Consider the following 19722-nt stretch of genomic DNA (forward strand, 5'->3'; position numbering starts at 1 on the left):
GTTAATTTAACATGTTTCATCATGAAGGTATTCTTCTTAACAAATGATGTTTAAGAGGTAGAGATATTCTGGAGTAAAATGTTCTCTGGAAGGCAGGACATTGTGACAAATCATATAATGTAGTAAGTGCTACTAAATCTGGTGGTGTGAGTGCAAACCAGTAACATTCTGATTTTAAGAGTCTGCATTTGACAAAGCCATGTAACTGATGCATGTATATTTTGTTTTCCTCGGCACAATGCAGGAAATTATTTTTATGTAGCAATGCCGGCGGAGCCCCTTGATTCCTCTACAGATGATGACCACGTAGCACCTTTAGGGAGCACTTGTCAGACTGACAGGACTGAAAGTCAGGCTGATCCTAGCACCTTGAGTGCACAGGCGATCAGTTGCATCAACTCCAGTGAAGCCAGACATCAAGTCAGAAGCACTGAGGTTGCTCCTTCTGCAGAATCGCCAGCCCCCAGCCTTGTAATTCGCGATGTGGACATGATCTTCAAGACGATAGAGCAGCTTACACTAAAGCTTAACATGCTGAAGGTGAGAGTGCCTGATATGTAAAATACAATTGTAAAATGACTGATTACCTGTGATCTATGACACCGTTAACCAAATTGCCATAAAGCACACAAAAACATACTTATTTTCAAGATAAAATTGGTGTACCATCTAGCAGCGATGTGTTTAGAATTCTAGAGGTATATTTTTGTGACCACTCAGATTTGTTGTTATGGTGAGCATAGAGCAGCTAAGTTATGTAAAAGTTCGGATGTTCATTGACTTTAAAAGGCTTTGTCTTCTACAAATAGAGGTACTAGTCGTGCAGACTCTTTCAATTACATTTGTGATATATGAAAACTCACTAAAGAAAAAACTATATTGAATTTTGGACATCCTTGGGAAAGTCGCCAGTCATGTCAGTCTTTTAAAATGGCATCATTACAATCCATCATGAGATCACAATCCTATAGACTGACAATAGAAGCATCCTGTTCAAAACGTTTATGTAGAACCTCCACCCCACAAGGCTAGAACATCACATTTACCTACTGGATTACATTTTCGAGAAATCTTTTCTTGTCCTATATTACACGAATTACAATGGTAACCCATACGCCCACACTAATTTTCACGTACAAATCTGTGATCCAATCCTCTACGGACAGCAAACGTCTCCTGCTATAGACTTCCTCGCAACCTTTCTTGGGAGGTTCACATTATTTAGAATTTGACATCTACTTGCTGCATAATTGCATAGATGAGAATCACTCTTGGTGCTCTTCGGTGGAGGGTTAAGGCTCAGGCATAGAACATGGTGTGTCCATCATTGGTTTGAAGATCAACTTAATAAGAATACACCTGGGACTATTAAACTTTAGCATTTTTTTCTTCAATATTTATTTATTATTTCTTGCACAAACACTCGCATGACTATACACATTCCCGACATTAGTTACCATAGTAATTCATTAAAAAAATCTCCAATTGAAATCAACCATATGATCTTCACAATGTCTTTGGGTGACCGGTACAATTATCCCTATAGTTCAGAGATCAAAAATACTTTATTATTTTGTTAGACCAGTGGGCACCTTCAGCACTTTGGAGCATGATTTTCTTTGGAGGGAATCTCATGGCTTGTAGCATGTGCTACTGTAGATCACATGCTCTGCACACTCGCTATTGCCATGTTGGGCTCGAATGTTTATCAAGCGACAAAAGGGTTTCAGTATTTTTGGGCAGACGTGCTGCATAGTTTGTGACCCACAAAATCCAACTACTTATGACCCTTATCTGCTAGAGCAATAGAGGCAGGAGAAGTAGTGAGACTCTACCTTGTAGCTAATACAATGGCTGAATCATGAGGAGCATTTCATGTTAGGAAAAAGGGGAGTCCTGTTCTTGAAGGTTATAATTTTACTGCAATCATGCTATTGCAGATTTTGCAGAACCGCATGCAAGTAGCAAATCCCTAGAAGTTTCAGGAAGACCTGGTACCAAAGGCAGCATTTGATGAGAATAATTCCTATGATGGAGTGTTTCTAAGATAAATGCAGTGTTAGCTGGTGATAATGATACTGCAATGTTCGTGTTTGCAGCACCTGTGATATGCATCTCATGGAAGGTGTTAGTGCCCTCAAAAGGAGAGATCCTCACAAAAGGCCTAATTGTAAGCTATTATTTTTTGATAAAAGACGACAAAGTCTTGAGTTAACGAGCCCCTGAACAAATACATAGTGGTTGAGGTGTGAAAACTCTTTTAAGGAGTGTGGTCTCTTTGTCTTGTGTGATCCCTTTAAGGAGTATGGTTGCTCAGTGTAGTGCATTAGATAACCTATAAGATGTCTGAAGTGCTGAGGGAACAGTGAACATCAGCAGTGTGAGATGTCTTAAGTAAAGTTACAAGACGAACTGTACGCTCAGACATTGTAAGAGGAAGTGGTGCAGTTTCACCTGGAACTAAAAGTGGCACAAGTTTGAGAGACTTAGCAGTGACTGCTGACTGAGATAAAGGTTATGTGAAGGTGGTGTATATTGTGTAGTCGGTATAAGTTGAGGTAATGAAGGTGAGTCACATAGCATATAACACTGAAGAGATTTCTTTGGTAAGAGAATAATCTCTTGAATACTCGTGAGTCTGTCGTCTCGGGCAGACGTTTGTCGATGTTGAGTAGCCCAATTACAGCCAGATGACCTCCATACCTGTCCTCCATGTCATGTACCTCGAAGGGTAGGGACGCCGTTGATAAAGTCACCTCTTGAGCTTCCTCAGGGGACGACCAAGGTATTCCTATTTACTATATAGCCTGTCTTAAATCTAGATTTGAGTACTCAAGGAGATATATTGACTCAGAATTCATGCTCATCAGGAGGACATGAGTCAGGAGGTCATTCATCATGAGGGACTTTCTCTGTATTCTGCCACAACGTTGACATTTGACGAAAAGGATGGCATTTTAACATAAAAGAAAAATGCTTTCAGTAAGAAAGTGAAAGAAAAACACTAAGCCTTTAAATGTGAATTGGAATCAAAATGTAGAGATTTTGAAAGGTTATTGTTAACGAAAAGCAAAAAAGGCAATTAGATGTAAGAAAGAAAAGAATGGACCAGCATCATTAACGCCTCCCTCTCAACAGGGAGTGTTCCTATCTCCCTCCAAATCGGACAAATCACTCCCATCCCGAAAAACCCCAAGGCTGACCCTAACAACCTCCGCCCTATCTCCAACCTACCCCTCCTCTCTAAAGCCCTTGAAAAATGCGCCCTACTTCAATTGAACAAACACATTGACACGTACAACCTACTAGACCCCCTACAATCCGGCTTCTGCAAAGGTTGCAGCACTGAAATTGCACTGTTCAACATAGTCGAAGACATCCACCTTGCCCTGGACAAGGGCGAGACCTGCCTACTCATTCTTCTCGACCGTACCGCTGCATTTGACACAGTTAACCACCCAACCTTACTCAATGCACTCAAAGATCGCTTCGGCCTTAATGGCACTGTCCTAAACTGGTTCACCTCCTACTTCCAACATAGAACCCAACAAATCAAAATCCAAAACTGCCTTTGTAGCCCAGCATCTGTCTCCCTAGGTGTCCCCCAAGGATCCATCCTCTCTCCTGCTCTCTTCAACCTCTTCATAGAACCCCTTACCCTCATACTTTAACAAGCCGGAATTAACTATTGCCTGTATGCCGATGACACCCAACTGTACTATAAAATACAATCCCATTCTGATGTCCTACACCTCAACACCACACTAACCAAGATCCAAACCTGGTTCCACACCAATCATCTCAAACTTAACCCTAACAAAACTGAGATCATTGTCTTCTCTCCCAAAAACAACCCTCTCCCTATTCAAACTTGGATCGCTGACCTAAACACCCTAAACTGCTCTCTCTCCCTCCCCGAATCTGTCAAATCTCTCAGTATCATCATCAACAATAAACTCATGCTGAATTCCCACATAAAGAACTCGGCAAAAGGAGCACTCTTCACACTCTGGCATCTCAAAAAAGTCAAAACTTTCATCCCAGCCGAAGACTTCAAATTAGTTATCCAATCGCTTGTCCTATCAAAAATTGACTACGGAAATGCTCTTCTCGCTGGAACACCCAAAATCCACCTTGCCCCCTTCAAATCAGTCCTCAACCTTGCGGCCAGCCTAACAACAAACTGTAAACGTTTTGACCATATCTCACCTGCCCTCAAATGGCTCCCCATTGAAGGCAGATCCTCCTATAAAATTGCCTGCATTAGGCACAAAGCCCTCCATCAAAAGACTCCACTCTACCTCGCAACCAAACTCGATAAAGTAGGCCGCGCCCGAATGTTGAGAAGCACCAACTCTCTTCTCCTCATACCCACTCTACAAAAAAAAAATGCCTCCCAATCCGCTCCTTCTCTGGCAAGGCCCCCAACATTTGGAACACCCTCCCCAAAGACCTTAGATGTAACCCCTTGTACGTCAGCTTCAAAAGAGACCTTAAAATACACCTTCTCACTAAATACTGGGAGACTTAATCGCTTGCTCTCCGTACTGACTACTTTCCTCCTCCTGCCCTATACACCCCTCCTCCCTCTCGCACCTTCACCCCCCTTACCACCTCCACACCCCTCTCACCACCCTTACCTAGCCCATTCTTCCCATCGCACCCCTCTGCACCCTACCCAATTTCCCCCCGCTCTACTAGGTTTGCCTGGTATACTGTAAAAGTGTTATTATGTAACAACATATTTGTTTTTATATTTGATCTAATTATGCTCTCCTTCCCTCTCTCACTACGTACTCTAAATTTTTCATTTGACTCTTTTAGACCACCTTATATAATTAGTTTTCTCTCATAACAATTGTTGCTTTTTCCTTGTTTTTTATCATGCAATATGTAAAGCGCTCTGATACCCTTGGGTGGAGCTAGCGCTATATAAAACCTTCAAAATAATTAAACTGAAGCAGCTGGCACTGAGAGGGCCTTATTTTATACAGGGGAAGTATGCTTCCTTAAAGAAACAATGTCTGGTATTAACCACTGTTAGTTGCAGCCAATCTAGCTACCCTTATAGGTCCTTTTCCCATTCTTCCTGGTTCACAAAATATTTTTTCTTTACACTTTTTTGAAGCTAGTGACCATTCAGAAGAAAAAATGTGCTACTTTTTCAGATAAAATCCAATTTGGCCAACATGAATTACATACAACAAAGGCTGCTCAATTGGTGCTTTTGTTTTGAAAAGTTTGCTTTTCTAAAGAAAATGTATTAATGTATTTTATGAAATTGAAACAGAATGTGACACATGAGCAGAACTGTTCCCTACTTAACAGTGGAGGTTCATTGGAGAACAAGTTATTGCCCTTGTGAAAGCTTTTTTGTCCTTATTGTTTTTTTGGTTTAGATGACATTTATGAAAGTAGCCTGAAAAAGACTAAAACAAATTACACATTTTGATGCAAGTTTGTTTTCATAAAATATTTACACAATAAACATAAAGGGGCTAGGTACAATGTATGTATTTCCAGTTATTACAAAGAGAATAGAGATAACCTCCGTCTTCGAGGTAATGTCAGTCTCTTAATGCCCCTTCTGACAAAAAATATATCTAAGTAACCATAGGATGGCAGGCCCAGAGCAATATACTTTGGAATAGCATCTGCTCCTTTCAGTAACTTGCTACCTTTTTGTTCCTTCACAACTTCGGTCTAAATGGGAACAAGTGCAGTATTCCTCAATAGCGCTGGTCAGACCTGCACATGACTTTGAAAAGCCTATCCAGACCACAGGATCTTCAGGGTTACCACTGTTGGGTTGAGCAGACTCTCAGAACAATCTATTACTCTTACACAATTAGAAAAAAAGATAGTTGGCAGATGTAACACAGCAGATTCTCCTGTGTAAACCTGCATCCAAAGGTTAAATCCTCACTGAGACTTCCATTCACCTCCCTTTCAAGAGGACAGTAACTTTCCCTGCCCCCATATAGTCTGAGAAATAGAGAGAACTCGCACTAGTTCCACAGTTCTTTGAAAGTATGAGGTGGATCGGATTAAGCTGCGTTAAACTTGTCAAATCTAGCATCCTTCTCAAAATCCCACCATATCAAATCAATTTGTTTTCTTATAATGATGCAGTTGTAGTAAACATTGTCTTCAGTCACATCATGTTGCATTCTTTGTTGTGATCTTTTCTATTTGATCATTTTAGGAAATGGAAGCAGCACACAGGGAGTTACTAAAGTCTTTTAGAGGAGCCCCTTCGGAGGACGGTCTGTTTGTCAATGACACAGGGAGAGAGACGAACACACAGAGGGCACAACTTCATAGTCACAGCGGGGAATGCAATTCTTCCTTTACGAGAGACTTGCAGTCGGAGTCAGTAGCTGAGGATGGTAAGAAGACTTCTGTTTTGACCCTAATGGATACTAACAACATATTTCTGAACTTGTGTCTATCCTAAAGCCCCAGACTGAATCCGGAAACTTTAAAAAGCAGTTTCCCTGCACGCCTGTTGGTGTCACGAGCAAGCCAAGTCAACTCCGTTCCACTTCAGAAATGATGCACTGAGCTTCACATAAACGCCACACGTGTGCTGATGTCAGTTCCTTTTCATCTGCCCCTTCAGATGAGGATCAGGAGCTCTGCTGTTCTTCTTCCCGCCATGAAAATAATTTTTTTCTTACAATTTTCACTAAATTCTTTCAGTGGTCACTCACTAAGACTACAGGCTTAAGTCTTGTAGGGGCAGTCGCTAACAGATGTCTGTGATATTCCCCCCCTCCCACACCCTCAAAGTGTGCCTCTAATGCTTAGGTTTAGTGCACAACTCCAAGTTCTGCAACAACTGTGCCCAGATGAATCCAAACGTCATGCAAAAATGTAAGCCTCTACATGGCAAAACACCACAAAACTCCAAGCAGCTCCCACTGCAGGTCGAAGACGAGTGCAAACGAGCTCCTTAAATCGTTTCCACTGCAGATCTTCATGGTCAAAGTATTTGGGAAAGTCCTAAAAGAAACAATTCAAAGCAGGACTCTGCCCCTTTTCCCCAATTTCATTCTCTGAGGAAGATGCTACCATGCCTCCAGGTCACACTCCCATTCCAACGAGCACCTGTTTCCAACTTTTGTCCCAATGCACCCCTAGTCCACGAGCAAATCAAGGATATCACAGCAGTTTGTAGCCTTATATGAGGCCTTACTTCACATCTTTGGTACTCCCTCTGCCACTCTATTGGATCCCAACAATCCTCCATTCAAGAAACCAATAGCGGATCAGACCTTAGTGCCCTATATGCCTCTTGATCCCGCTTTAGGTTCCACACCAGCTTTGGTGCTAACTTATGGCCTAGTGCTAAAATCTGAGTCTGGACATTAATGCTGGAACTGATGCTGCCAGAGGGGCCACAACTTTTTTGTGGTATTTGGCTCAAGACAATTTTGTCTCAACCAACACTACCCATATACTGATGTGGTGCAGCCAATACTCAATCTCTCAGACACTATTGCACAGCCGCACACAGCCACTACACCAACTTTTTGGCTCTGACCAGAGCCAGCTATACAGCGATAAAAACGAAGGGAATGGGGAATAGGTTGCCACACTTTATGCTGAAGATAATTAGTATGTGTATCTACAAGATGCCAGTGGGTTTATTAACTCAGCCAATGCTGGGTTGGTTCCTCTCCTGGACCACTAATAGATGTAAGTGCCTCCTTTAACTATGGAATTAAAATCTAACATACTTACTGAGGTCTTTCTGCCAGGCCAGGCCCTGACCAAATCTCCTCTACCTCTCAATGAGGCACCACTGATACTCTCATTTGCACATGGACAAAGCGTGTTCTGGCCCTCTGGTGAATTAGCAGGTCGAATATCATCATAGACCAGCCCCAGGTGACCCTGCTTTCTTAACCCAGCATCCAGCTCCTGAAAATTTTGCAGTGAAGCTGTCCAACAGCAGAGTCAACCCTAATGCCTTCCCAACAACTGCTCCTGAAAGAGTCCAAAACATGGAAATGTTTCTCAAAAGAATCTTCTCCTTGGCCAGCCTTTCCCTGAGGTCAGTCAACTCCAGCTGGCTCCATTGTCGTTACACTCACTCATTCTGGAACATGGTTGGTGGGATCTTCCCAGCATTTCTTCAAAACTACCAGCAGGTTGGCAGAGATACAGCCAAGTTTGTCATCCGCCCAGGCACCAATGGTTGTCTAGGAAGGGCTATTGGAACAAGTGTGGTACTACAGTGCCCAAATGGATAAGACCCACAGGCTTCTCTGGGATCGTCCAGGCACCCCTAATGGACATACCCTTCAAAGGTTCCTGCTTATTTGCTGAAACTGCAGATTCTGCCCTAGAGAGTTTTATAGAGAGCCGAGCCATGGCATGCTTACGGCCTTTCGGCACCAGTATGGCAATTGCCCAACAGTTTCTCCCTTAACGGGATATCCTATGGACTTGGTCTATCAACAGTATCAGGACCTGCCACCCGCACAACAGACCTCCCATCGCTTTCAAGGTCGAAGTATGGGCCCAGAAGACTGAATCACATGCGCCCCCCCCCCCCCCCCCCCCCCCCCCTCGGAAGCCAGAAGATGCTCACAACACATTTTATCACAATGGCCAGCATTTACTACTCGGTCTTTGACCACACACTCCGGTTACACTACTTAACCGCTGAACGAAAAACAATTTAAGGTGAAGTCATTGATCTGGTACATGGTGGACTAAGGGTGAAGGCACAAAAGGTTATGTTAGTCAAAACCAACTTTGAAGAAAAATAAGTTGCAAACGTCAGCGCTCAACTCTAGATGGCAGGACTTTACAGAAAATGTGAATCTATAGCACTGCATTGGACGAATAGATAGTTACAGGGTAAAGTAATATTCATTTCCTTTGGACATCTGCCATAAGAGGGACCACCAGAAGTTGGGTCAAAAAGCCCAATTTATGCTTGCCAGAGGACTGTAAAACCGAAGGGTGTCAAACCTCTATTAGTTTTCAACCAAAAACTCCAAGGGCTAGAGAAATGGAACGTTGGGCACATAATTCCATCTAACACGTCACGGAATACTTCCTCGAAGTATTTATGGTTGTCACAGGACAAGGTTATACGTAATCTGAGACAAAAGAGGTTCAGGGAGAAAGGTACTGTTCTGATTTGGATGAATTGTCAAAGACAAACACAGAATTTCACAATTTGGTCCTTAAAAAAATCCTCTAGGCACCAAAAAAAAGAATGAATATTGCATTTGTAAAGTGCAACTGTCGCTCCCAAAGGAACATCCTGGCACTGAGCAGACAAAGGCAGAGTTCATTACAGCAGGAATAAGAGAAGAACATAATATCACCAAATACATGAGTGACACAATGAATCAGAGACAGTAGAGATCCAGGTTTTCAGAAGTTTCTTAAAAAGAGGTTCGACGTCAGTACATCTCAGATGTCTGTTGAGTTGATTCCAGGCCCTTGTCACCAGGACAGTAAGAGATTTGTCACCTTTGGTCTTACCCCTAAAGGTAGGAGGTTTGAGAAAATTGGCTGATGAGGATCTCCGGGTCCGAGAGGTAGTGTAATGGATGAATCTGGAAACTAGATATTTTGGCCCAAATACTCTATAAGCTCTAAAAGTGATGAGGATCAGGAGCTCTGCTGTTCTTCTTCACTCCATGAAAAGGATTTTTTTCTTACAATTTTCACTAAATTCTTTCAGTGGTCACTCACTAAGACTACAGGCTTAAGTCTTGTAGGAAAAACAACAATTGATGGACAGAATGCAGAACAATGTCATACATTCACCCCAGTACAGAGTTCTGGGCCTAAATCCATCGTTTTTTTGCACTCCACACCACCCCAGGTCAGACATGGCCCTATGCAAATCAGCCTTGACCCTGTGCCTCATGGGAACAGTCCAGCCCGAACTGCCAAGCCATGTCTTTCCTGGACCGGAATCAAGCATCCAAGGACCGGTTTCTGGCTTTCAGCCTTCATCAGCCTGGATAGCTTGACTCCAGTGGTGTGGAGAGCATGGGACTCACGTCTGAGCATACCCATCCCACTCGGGGTGACAAATGCAAAAACAACAATTGATGGACAGAATGCAGAACAATGTCATACATTCACCCCAGTACAGAGATATGGGCCTAAATGCATCAGGTTTTTTTTGCACTCCACACCACCCCAGGTCAGACATGGCCATATGCAAATCAGCCTTGACCCTGTGCTTCATGGGAACAGTCCAGCCCGAACTGCCAAGCCATGTCTTTCCTGGACCGGAATCAAGCATCCAAGGACTGGTGTCTGGCTATCAGCCTTCATCAGCCTGGATAGCTTGACTCCAGTGGTGTGGAGAGCATGGGACTCACGTCTGAGCATACCCATCCCACTCGGGGTGACAAATGCAAAAACAACAATTGATGGACAGAATGCAGAACAATGTCATACATTCACCCCAGTACAGAAATCTGGGCCTAAATCCATCGGTTTTTTTGCACTCCACACCACCCCAGGTCAGACATGGCCATATGCAAATCAGCCTTGACCTTGTGCCTCATGGGAACAGTCTAGCCCGAACTGCCAAGCCATGTCTTTCCTGGACCGGAATCAAGCATCCAAGGACCGGTTTCTGGCTATCAGCCTTCATCAGCCTGGATAGCTTGACTCCAGTGGTGTGGAGAGCATGGGACTCACATCTGAGCATACCCATCCCACTCGGGGTGACAAATGCAAAAACAACAATTGATGGACAGAATGCAGAACAACGTCATACATTCACCCCAGTACAGAGATATGGGCCTAAATCCATCGTTGTTTTTTTTTGCACTCCACACCACCCCAGGTCAGACATGGCCATATGCAAATCAGCCTTGACCCTGTGCCTCATGGGAACAGTCCAGCCCGAACTGCCAAGCCATGTCTTTCCTGGACCGGAATCAAGCATCCAAGGACCGGTTTCTGGCTATCAGCCTTCATCAGCCTGGATAGCTTGACTCCAGTGGTGTGGAGAGCATGGGACTCACGTCTGAGCATACCCATCCCACTCGGGGTGACAAATGCAAAAACAACAATTGATGGACAGAATGCAGAACAATGTCATACATTCACCCCAGTACAGAGATCTGGGCCTAAATCCATCGGTTTATTTGCACTCCACACCACCCCAGGTCAGACATGGCCATATGCAAATCAGCCTTGACCCTGTGCCTCATGGGAACAGTCTAGCCCGAACTGCCAAGCCATGTCTTTCCTGGACCGGAATCAATCATCCAAGGACCGGTTTCAGGCTAGCAGCCTTCATCAGCCTGCATAGCTTGACTCCAGTGGTATGGAGAGCATGGGACTCACGTCTGAGCATACCCATCCCACTCGGGGTGACAAATGCAAAAACAACAATTGATGGACAGAATGCAGAACAATGTCATACATTCACCCCAGTACAGAGATCTGGGCCTAAATCCATTGGTTTTTTTTGCACTCCACACCACCCCAGGTCAGACATGGCCATATGCAAATCAGCCTTGACCATGTCTGTGATCCCCCCCCCCCCCCCCCCCCCACACCCTCAAAGTGTGCCTCTGATGCTTAGGTTTAGTGCACAACTCCAAGTTCTGCAACAACTGTGCCCAGATGAATCCAAAAGTCATGCAAAAATGTAAGCCTCTACATGGCAAAACACCACAAAACTCCAAGCAGCTCCCACTCCAGGTCGAAGACGAGTGCAAACGAGCTCCTTAAATCGTTCCCACTGCAGATCTTCATGGTCAAAGTATTTGGGAAAGCCCTTTCCCCCAATTTCATTCTCGGAGGAAGATGCTACCATGCCTCCAGGTCACACTCCCATTCCAACGAGCACCTGTTTCCAACTTTTGTCCCAATGCACCCCTAGTCCACGAGCAAATCAAGGATATCACAGCAGTTTGTAGCCTTATATGAGGCCTTACTTCACATCTTTGGTACTCCCTCTGCCACTATTGGACCCCAACAATCCTCCAGTCAAGAAACCAATAGCGGATCAGACCTTAGTGCCCTCTATGCCTCTTGATCCCGCTTTAGGTTCCACACCAGCTTTGGTGCTAACTTATGGCCTAGTGCTAAAATCTGAGTCTGGACATTAATGCTGGAACTGATGCTGCCAGAGGGGCCACAACTTTTTTGTGGTATTTGGCTGAAGACAATTTTGTCTCAACCAACACTACTATATACTGATGTGGTGCAGCCAATACTCAGTCTCTCAGACACTATTGCACAGCCGCACACAGCCACTACACCAACTTTTTGGCTCTGACCAGAGCCAGCTATACAGCGATAAAAACGAAGGGAATGGGGAATAGGTTGCCACACTTTATGCTGAAGATAATTAGTATGTGTATCTACAAGATGCCAGTGGGTTTATTAACTCAGCCAATGCTGTGTTGGTTCCTCTCCTGGACCACTAATAGATGTAATTGCCTCCTTTAACTATGGAATTAAAATCTAACATACTTACTGAGGTAATGGATGAATCAGGAAACTAGATATTTTGGCCCAAATACTCTATAAGCTCTAAAAGTGAACAAGAGAATATTAAACAAAACCTGCTTATTTTTTGGCAAACAATAAAGGCCTTTAAGAGCAGCTGAGGCAGAGAAACTGTGTGACAATGTCATCACAAGTCTAGCAGCTGCATGTTGTACTCCCTGCAGCTTCACAAATCTGTTTGATGGCACCTGCATATAGACTATTGCAATAGATCTGAAAGAGACTGTTGTTATAGATTCCTTACCTTAGAATTACTCCTAGGTGTCAGACCTGATCCAGAGAATTATTTTCATAGCAGTACCCCTGCGCGTCGGTAGGTGGCGTCGGTCGACTGTTCGTTCGGCGTCGTGATCGCCGGGATGACATTGTGGTGTCTACTTAGATGCCGCCCCTGCACCCTGATGTAGGTTTTTTCTTTTTCCACGTCAGCCAGCGCAGATCCGGAGAGTGCGCGCTCCTTAGTCACTTTTTGACTAACCCTTTCGACTTTCAGAGACATCTTTTCCAGTCTTTGACTCCTGGTGCACGAGGGATGTCCAGCCATCAGCCCGGTTTTAAGCCCTGTGACTCCTGTCACAAGTTGCTGTCGGTTACCGATCCGCACCTTGTGTGTCTCTTGTGCCTGGAACGTGAGTACGACCCGAAGTTGTGCTCCGACTGGCGGGCCCTGAACCCGAAGTCTTTGCGGGAGCAGTATCGAAAGCTTTTGGCGGCCCGGCAGTCCGCTCTGTGCTGTTCGAGGTCACAGTCGAGGGGAAGGATGCGGGACCGGTCGCGGAGTCACCACCATTCGTCCTCTTCCCACTCCTCTGGTAAGTTGCAGCACAAGAAGGCGAAGAAGCATTGTCGCTCTTCGCCATCTTCTCGTCTGTTGGCCGACACGACGCGGGACCTGGAGCGTTGTTGCTATCCAGCTCCATCCTCGGAGCCTGCTGGGACAGCTGCGGCACTTCCCTCATTTTCCCGGAGCAGGAGAGTCCCCTGCCCATCTTCGTACATTTTACGAAGCACTGCACAGCATCTTTGGCCAGCCCAACTCTGCAGGCGCATCTTCAGACTCGGCTAGGGGCCCTGGGCCTTCGATGCCAGAGGCTCCGGCCTCGGTGCCCCTGGCTCCGGATCGGCGCCGGTCGACCTCACGGTACCTTCCCCGGCGCCAATTCCAGTGATGACGCCCCGACGTCAGTTGCGCCCCCAATCTGCGTTGACCCCAGCCTCACCCCGATTTGGACACGGTACCAGACCAGACCAACGTCGACTGGCGTCTGTACCTGCTTCGGAGGGTACTTTTGTAGCCCTATTCTTCCCTGGCGTTCTCTACCACCCTGAGTGGAAGCCAGAGGTGGGTGAGGAGGATTGGGAGGTGTCTGTTGACCCTCTAGCATACCAGCTTGAGGAGCTGGACTGGCTAGAGGAGTTGGGTAATGACAGTGGTCTGGATGCCTCCCCTGACCTTGGTATGCTTTCTCCCCTACCCTGGCTACGGAGGAGGGAGCTTCCTACGCTGTGGTGTTGCATAGGGCAGCTGAGGCCTTAAGCCTCGAGCTTCCCACAGTGTCTGTCAGGAATAACCTCCTAACTGAGGTGCTTCAGCCAGGAGCAGTCTCTTCGGAGCCCATGCTGCCTTTTTAATGAGGCTCTCACTGACATCCTTCTGAGCACTTGGTCCAAGCCTAGCACAGGGGCTCCTGTGGGCAGGATGATTGCCTGACGCCACTGCCCGGCCCTGGGCGACCCACTTTTCCTCTCAACACCCTACCCCTGAGAGCTTGGTGGTCCAAGCCTCATCCTCAAAAGGCGCATTCCTTACTGCTCCCCCAGATAGGGAATCCAAGAAGCTGGACCATCTTGAGAAGAAGATGTTTTCTCCAGTATTAGGGGTGTCTTTCATAGATTCACATGCTTGAATATCCCCCGTCGTCGAAGTGGGAGTCCCACGGTACATAAAATAGCAGTATATATGCATGTATACATGAAAAATATAACTAATAAAAATATACATACATATAGTGCAGTAAATTGTAAATTCCAAAAGTACCATAGAACACAATAGGCCCATTGAAAAGCCTAAGGGAGAACTCACTTTAGTAGCATATCAGAGTCATTATGTGTTGGATCACATTCCAGCCAATCAGGCTGTAGCCTCCTCTAGAACCTTCTCCTCAGAAGCCCAAGTCCTCAGATTTTCTACCGCACGTCGTGTGAAGGGAGTCTCCCTGAGCTCTGCTCAGTTTTCTTCAACTTTACCTGTTTTTCTTCAAGAAAATGTCTTCAAACAAGAAATCTCTGTTTAAAGCCTGCCCTTCATGTGGTAAACTGCGCCTTTTCCACGAGGATCCACACAGTAAATGCATTTACTGTCTCTACCCAGACCATGAGGTGAAAAACTGTAAGTACTGTCGTACTTTCCCTCCTAAGACTCTGAGAGATAGAGAGGCCCGTCTCCTTCTGTGGCTACAGAAGTTGAGAACTTCGGAGTCTGTGGTTTCTGATGTGGAGAGCCTGTCATCTTTTGCTTCAAAGTCCTCTCAGAAGCGTGGGTCTGAGACCGAGGCTCCTTCTCCTTTTCTCAAGAAGAGTAGACTGTTGGAGTCCTCTAGGATTGTCTCCCCACAGGATTCGCTTCAGGGCACGTCTACGGGACCTGGTTCTCTGACGTCTGCGCCCAAAGCCTTACCTACCAGTAAGAAATCTGGTTTTGGCTCGTCGACGGGCTCGTCGTCGCGCCCGTCGACGTCTTCAGCGTCGACGAAATCCATTTCTACCACCTCCACGTCGACGACGACATGTTCCATGTCCACCGGCGCTACGTCGACGACGACCACCTCGTCGACGGCGACCTCGAAGGTGAGACCCATCTCTTCAGTGGTGAAGATCTCGTCGACGACCGGCAAGGATAGACCGTCGACGACGAAGCCGTCGACGCATACACCGTCGACGAAAACCAAGCCTCCACTCAGCGCCCCGTCGACGACGAAGCCGTCGACGCACCCTTCGTCGGCGCATCCATCGTCGACGAAGACCAAGCCTCCACCCAGCACCCCGTCGACGGGCCCGTCGACGGTGCCCCCGTCGACGACGTCTTTGTCGGCCAGCATTACTTCATCGACGGCCTCGTCGACGACTCTCATACCGTCGACGCCTTCGCCGTCGACGGCGAAAGCTCCACTCTCGTCGGCGAACAAAGCCCCGCTCCCGTCGACGGGCTCGTCGACGGGCAAGGAATCCTCGTCGACGAAGAAAATCCCGTCCAAATCGCCTCAGGGCGTTGCTGACGGTGCCGCATTTACGCCAACGGGCTCGTTGGCGTCGCACCAACCTCTACCGAAGACGGCTTCCATCTACACAGTGGTTACTGCTTCTTCTTTGCGGACCATACCACTCATCCAACTGAGTCCTGTGAGGAGTGGTGCTCGTCTTCCAGACAAATTATTCCAGTCTGCTGGGGAAGAATCCGGAAACGATTCGGAAGTGGAAGGATTATTTAAACAGGCAACAAGTCCTTCGGATTTGAACATTAAGTGCCAGGAATATAGTGACGAGGGTGAGGTGTTGGACAATGTCGAAGATGGGACTGAATTGTTTCCTGTTGATACGTCCGAACCGGTGCCTTCAGAGCCTGTTACCCAGATACCTCTGTCCTTGGTGATGAACCTTCAGCACATGCTGGATGATTATAACCGCAGGTTTCCTTCTTCTACTCCTGCTTCTCCAGCACCACTGCCTCCTCCGCAGCCTCAACCGCACCTTCCTCAGGCACCTACACCAGTTTCACCGGCTTCACCGGATGGTACTCGCCCTGACACTGGAGATGAGGATCCGGATCCTCACAACACAGATGACGACGACAATGACGCCGACATGGCTGAGTGGGACGATTATAGGGCTCAAACACCTTCCACTCCGCCCACCTCACCTCTACATTCGCCCCCAGTGGACATGGCACATTTCCACAATTTGATGATCCGGGCTACAAAACGGTTTCATCTCAAAGTCGAACAACAACAGCATGAAAGTGATTGCTTTCTATACGACTTTAAAGACATCTCACAGAGGCAATCCCACACTATTCCAATCGTGGAATATATTTGGAAGGAAGGCCTTAAATTGATGGAACGTCCCAATTCTGTTCCTGCGGTCTTACCCAGATTAGACAGGAAATACAAAGCACCGGCGTCTTCTCCGGCCTGCTTAGTGTCTCAACCGAAGGCAGATTCGGTAATTACTCAGGCTGCGCAAAAAAGATCGCGCAATCCTGCTACGCCACTCACGTCTCCTCCTGATCAGGAAGGCCGCAAATTGGATTCCATTGGAAAAAAATTCACGACCATGGCGGCTACTACAGTGAGGGCGGCAAACACTCTGGCTATACTGGGCCGTTATGACCGCCAGATGTGGTCCGAGATTGCTGCATTGATTCCTCAGCTGCCTGAGGCAATCCGGACAGAAGCACAAGCGATTATCCACGAGGGAGAGTTGATTTCTTCCGAAATCATTGAGTGTGCACTCGATATTTCCTCCACGGGATTTCGACAATTGGCGGGGGCTGCAGTCTTGAGGCGTCAAGGCTGGCTGCGCTCTACCACTTTCCGTCCTGAAGTACAGGCAAGAGTCCTAGATTTACCTTATGACGGACAATTATTGTTTGGCAAACATGTGGATGATGCCCTTGAGGCAATAAAAAAGGACACTGACACTGCGAAATCCCTGGCGAGCCTACAATACAAGAAACGGCCTTTTCGGGGTGCACGGGGTAGAGGCGGAGGCTCCTCTACTTTTCGTGGCTCAAGTCAATATCGTTCATTCAACACCTACAACGATAACAGACAGCGGGGTGCCTATCAATCTCAAACTCGACAATCCACCTCCAGGCCTTACCAAAGGAAATCCACTTATAGAGGTGGATCAAACACCAAAAAGCAGTGACTGCCTCAGACCCTTCCTTTTGCCGACCGTACATCTTGGAGGTCGCATCTCGAAATACTTTTACAAATGGTCTACAATCACCTCCGACCAATGGGTCCTGGACGTTATATCCAAAGGACATACCCTGGAATTCACCAAATTTCCACCCAATCATCCACCTTCGGGGCCACCACCCCCTCATTTCAAGGACCTTCTGGCCCAGGTGAATTTAATGATCAAAAAAGGAGCCATCGAACTAGTGCCGCAAGGTCAACGCGGCAAGGGGTTCTATTCCCGCTTTTTCTTGGTCAAGAAGAAATCGGGGGAATGGCGTCCAATATTGGATCTACGAGCTCTAAACAAATTTCTAATTTCAAAAACATTTCAGATGTTAACCCTGCTCCAAATTCTGAATTTTCTCAATCCAAGCGAGTTCTATTCCACAATCGACCTTCAGGACGCTTACTTCCATGTGCCAATCCACCCCAGACACAGGAAGTATCTCCGCTTCACGGTCGGACAGCTACACTTCCAATTCAAAGTCCTGCCATTCGGCCTCCGCTCGGCACCAAGGGTTTTTACCAAGATCTTGGCCCCTGTAGCTGCCTTCCTACGTCTCCAAGGTATCCAATTTTACCCATACCTGGACGACTGCCTCATCAAGGCAAGCACTTTTCACCAGACGGAGCAGCACACTCAAGTTTGCGTCTCCCTTTTCCACGCCTTGGGGCTTTCAATCAATTGCCAGAAGTCACATTTTCAACCTTCGCAACGGAGAAATTTTCTCGGAGCCTTGCTAGATTCTCGGCAGGGAAAAGTGTACGTTTCCCAGGAAAGACAGGACCGCATGTTAATGATGGTGCGCTCCCTCCAATCAAAACTGTCCGTTTCTGTCCGAATGTTCAAATCATTCCTTGGCATGGCATCCTCGTGCATCCACCTCATTCCAAATTGCAGATTGCACATGAGGACTCTCCAGGAGGAACTGGACAGGCAGTGGAAACAGGTGTCGGGGTCCTTCGAGGACAAGGTCCTTTTAACACCTCGCATACAGAAAGCGCTGGAGTGGTGGGCTCACCCTCCACACATATCTGCAGGCCGTTCATTCCAGGACGAACCCCCAACTCTGACGCTTACAACAGACGCGTCTCTCGAAGGCTGGGGAGCGCATCTCGACGGCATGTCTGTGAAAGGGAAGTGGACAGCAATACAACGAACTTGGCACATCAATCGTCTGGAACTCTTGGCGATTTTCTTAGCCCTCAAATCTTTCCAGAGGTTAGTGCGGGGACACACTTTGCTGGTGAGGACGGACAACACCACCAGCATGCACTACCTCAACAAGCAGGGCGGCACGAGGTCTCTTCCACTTTCTCAACTAGCACAAGAAATATGGGATTGGGCGATCCAACGTCAAATTCATCTCACAGCCATTCACGTGCCAGGCGTGGCCAATGTTCTGGCGGATTCACTCAGCCGAGCGTCATCAGACAATCACGAGTGGGAACTCAATCAGCCCACGGTCGAGTACATCTTCCGGCGGTGGGGCCAGCCACGGATGGATCTTTTCGCGACTGCTGTCAACAAGAAATGCCCACGCTTTGCAAGTCGGCATCCCCACAGAGAGTCGAGCGGGAATGCATTTTCGATCGATTGGTCGAACGATTTCATCTATGCTTTCCCTCCACTTCCTCTGATCCCTCGTTTGTTACACAGGATGAGGTTCCAACCTTGTCGCATCATCCTGATCGCACCCAAGTGGCCGAGACGTCCATGGTTCACGGACCTGCTCCTCTTCTCGCAGTCCGATCCGTTGCCACTCCATCCTCTGCCGCACCTCCTCACGATGCAGCAGGGACAAATTTGTCATCCGGATCCAGCATACCTTCAACTCCATGCCTGGAACCTGAGTACAATGAATTTGCACGGTTGACTATTGACAAGGACTGCAGGGAGGTGTTAGCGCGGGCTCGCGCTCCCTCCACCATAAAAACGTACCAACTCAAGTGGAAACGTTTCTGTGTCTGGTGCCGCACCAAGGATTTGGACCCAATGACTGCAAAACCTGAACAAATTTTACCTTTCTTTTTATCCCTGGCAAAATCAGGTCTGTCCCACTCAACTCTTAAAGTGTTTCTGGCGGCGATTTCCCGTTTCCGCCATGATGGTTCCACATCTTTATGTTCTTCAAGGATCATTAAACAATTTTACAAGGGCCTTTTTAGGATGTTTCCACCTATCCGTCGCCCTCCGCCTGCCTGGCGTTTGAATTTGGTCTTGTCTCAACTACTTCTACCACCATTT

General features: G+C 46.8%; 1 protein-coding gene across 3 annotated transcripts in view; it reads left to right on the top strand.

Moving 5' to 3' along the window:
- ARHGEF11 (Rho guanine nucleotide exchange factor 11) overlaps window positions 1–19722 on the top strand; it is an 883046-nt gene that overhangs the window by 842100 nt on the left and 21224 nt on the right. For all 3 annotated transcript variants that reach the window (XM_078670282.1, XM_078670280.1, XM_078670281.1), the window contains 2 exons: window positions 245–540; window positions 6206–6389. In XM_078670282.1, coding sequence (XP_078526408.1) covers window positions 245–540; window positions 6206–6389 — 480 coding nt within the window. The remainder of the gene's footprint in view (window positions 1–244; window positions 541–6205; window positions 6390–19722) is intronic.

Source organism: Lissotriton helveticus, chromosome 12 (assembly GCF_964261635.1).
Source record: "Lissotriton helveticus chromosome 12, aLisHel1.1, whole genome shotgun sequence".
NCBI classification, from domain to species: domain Eukaryota; kingdom Metazoa; phylum Chordata; class Amphibia; order Caudata; family Salamandridae; genus Lissotriton; species Lissotriton helveticus.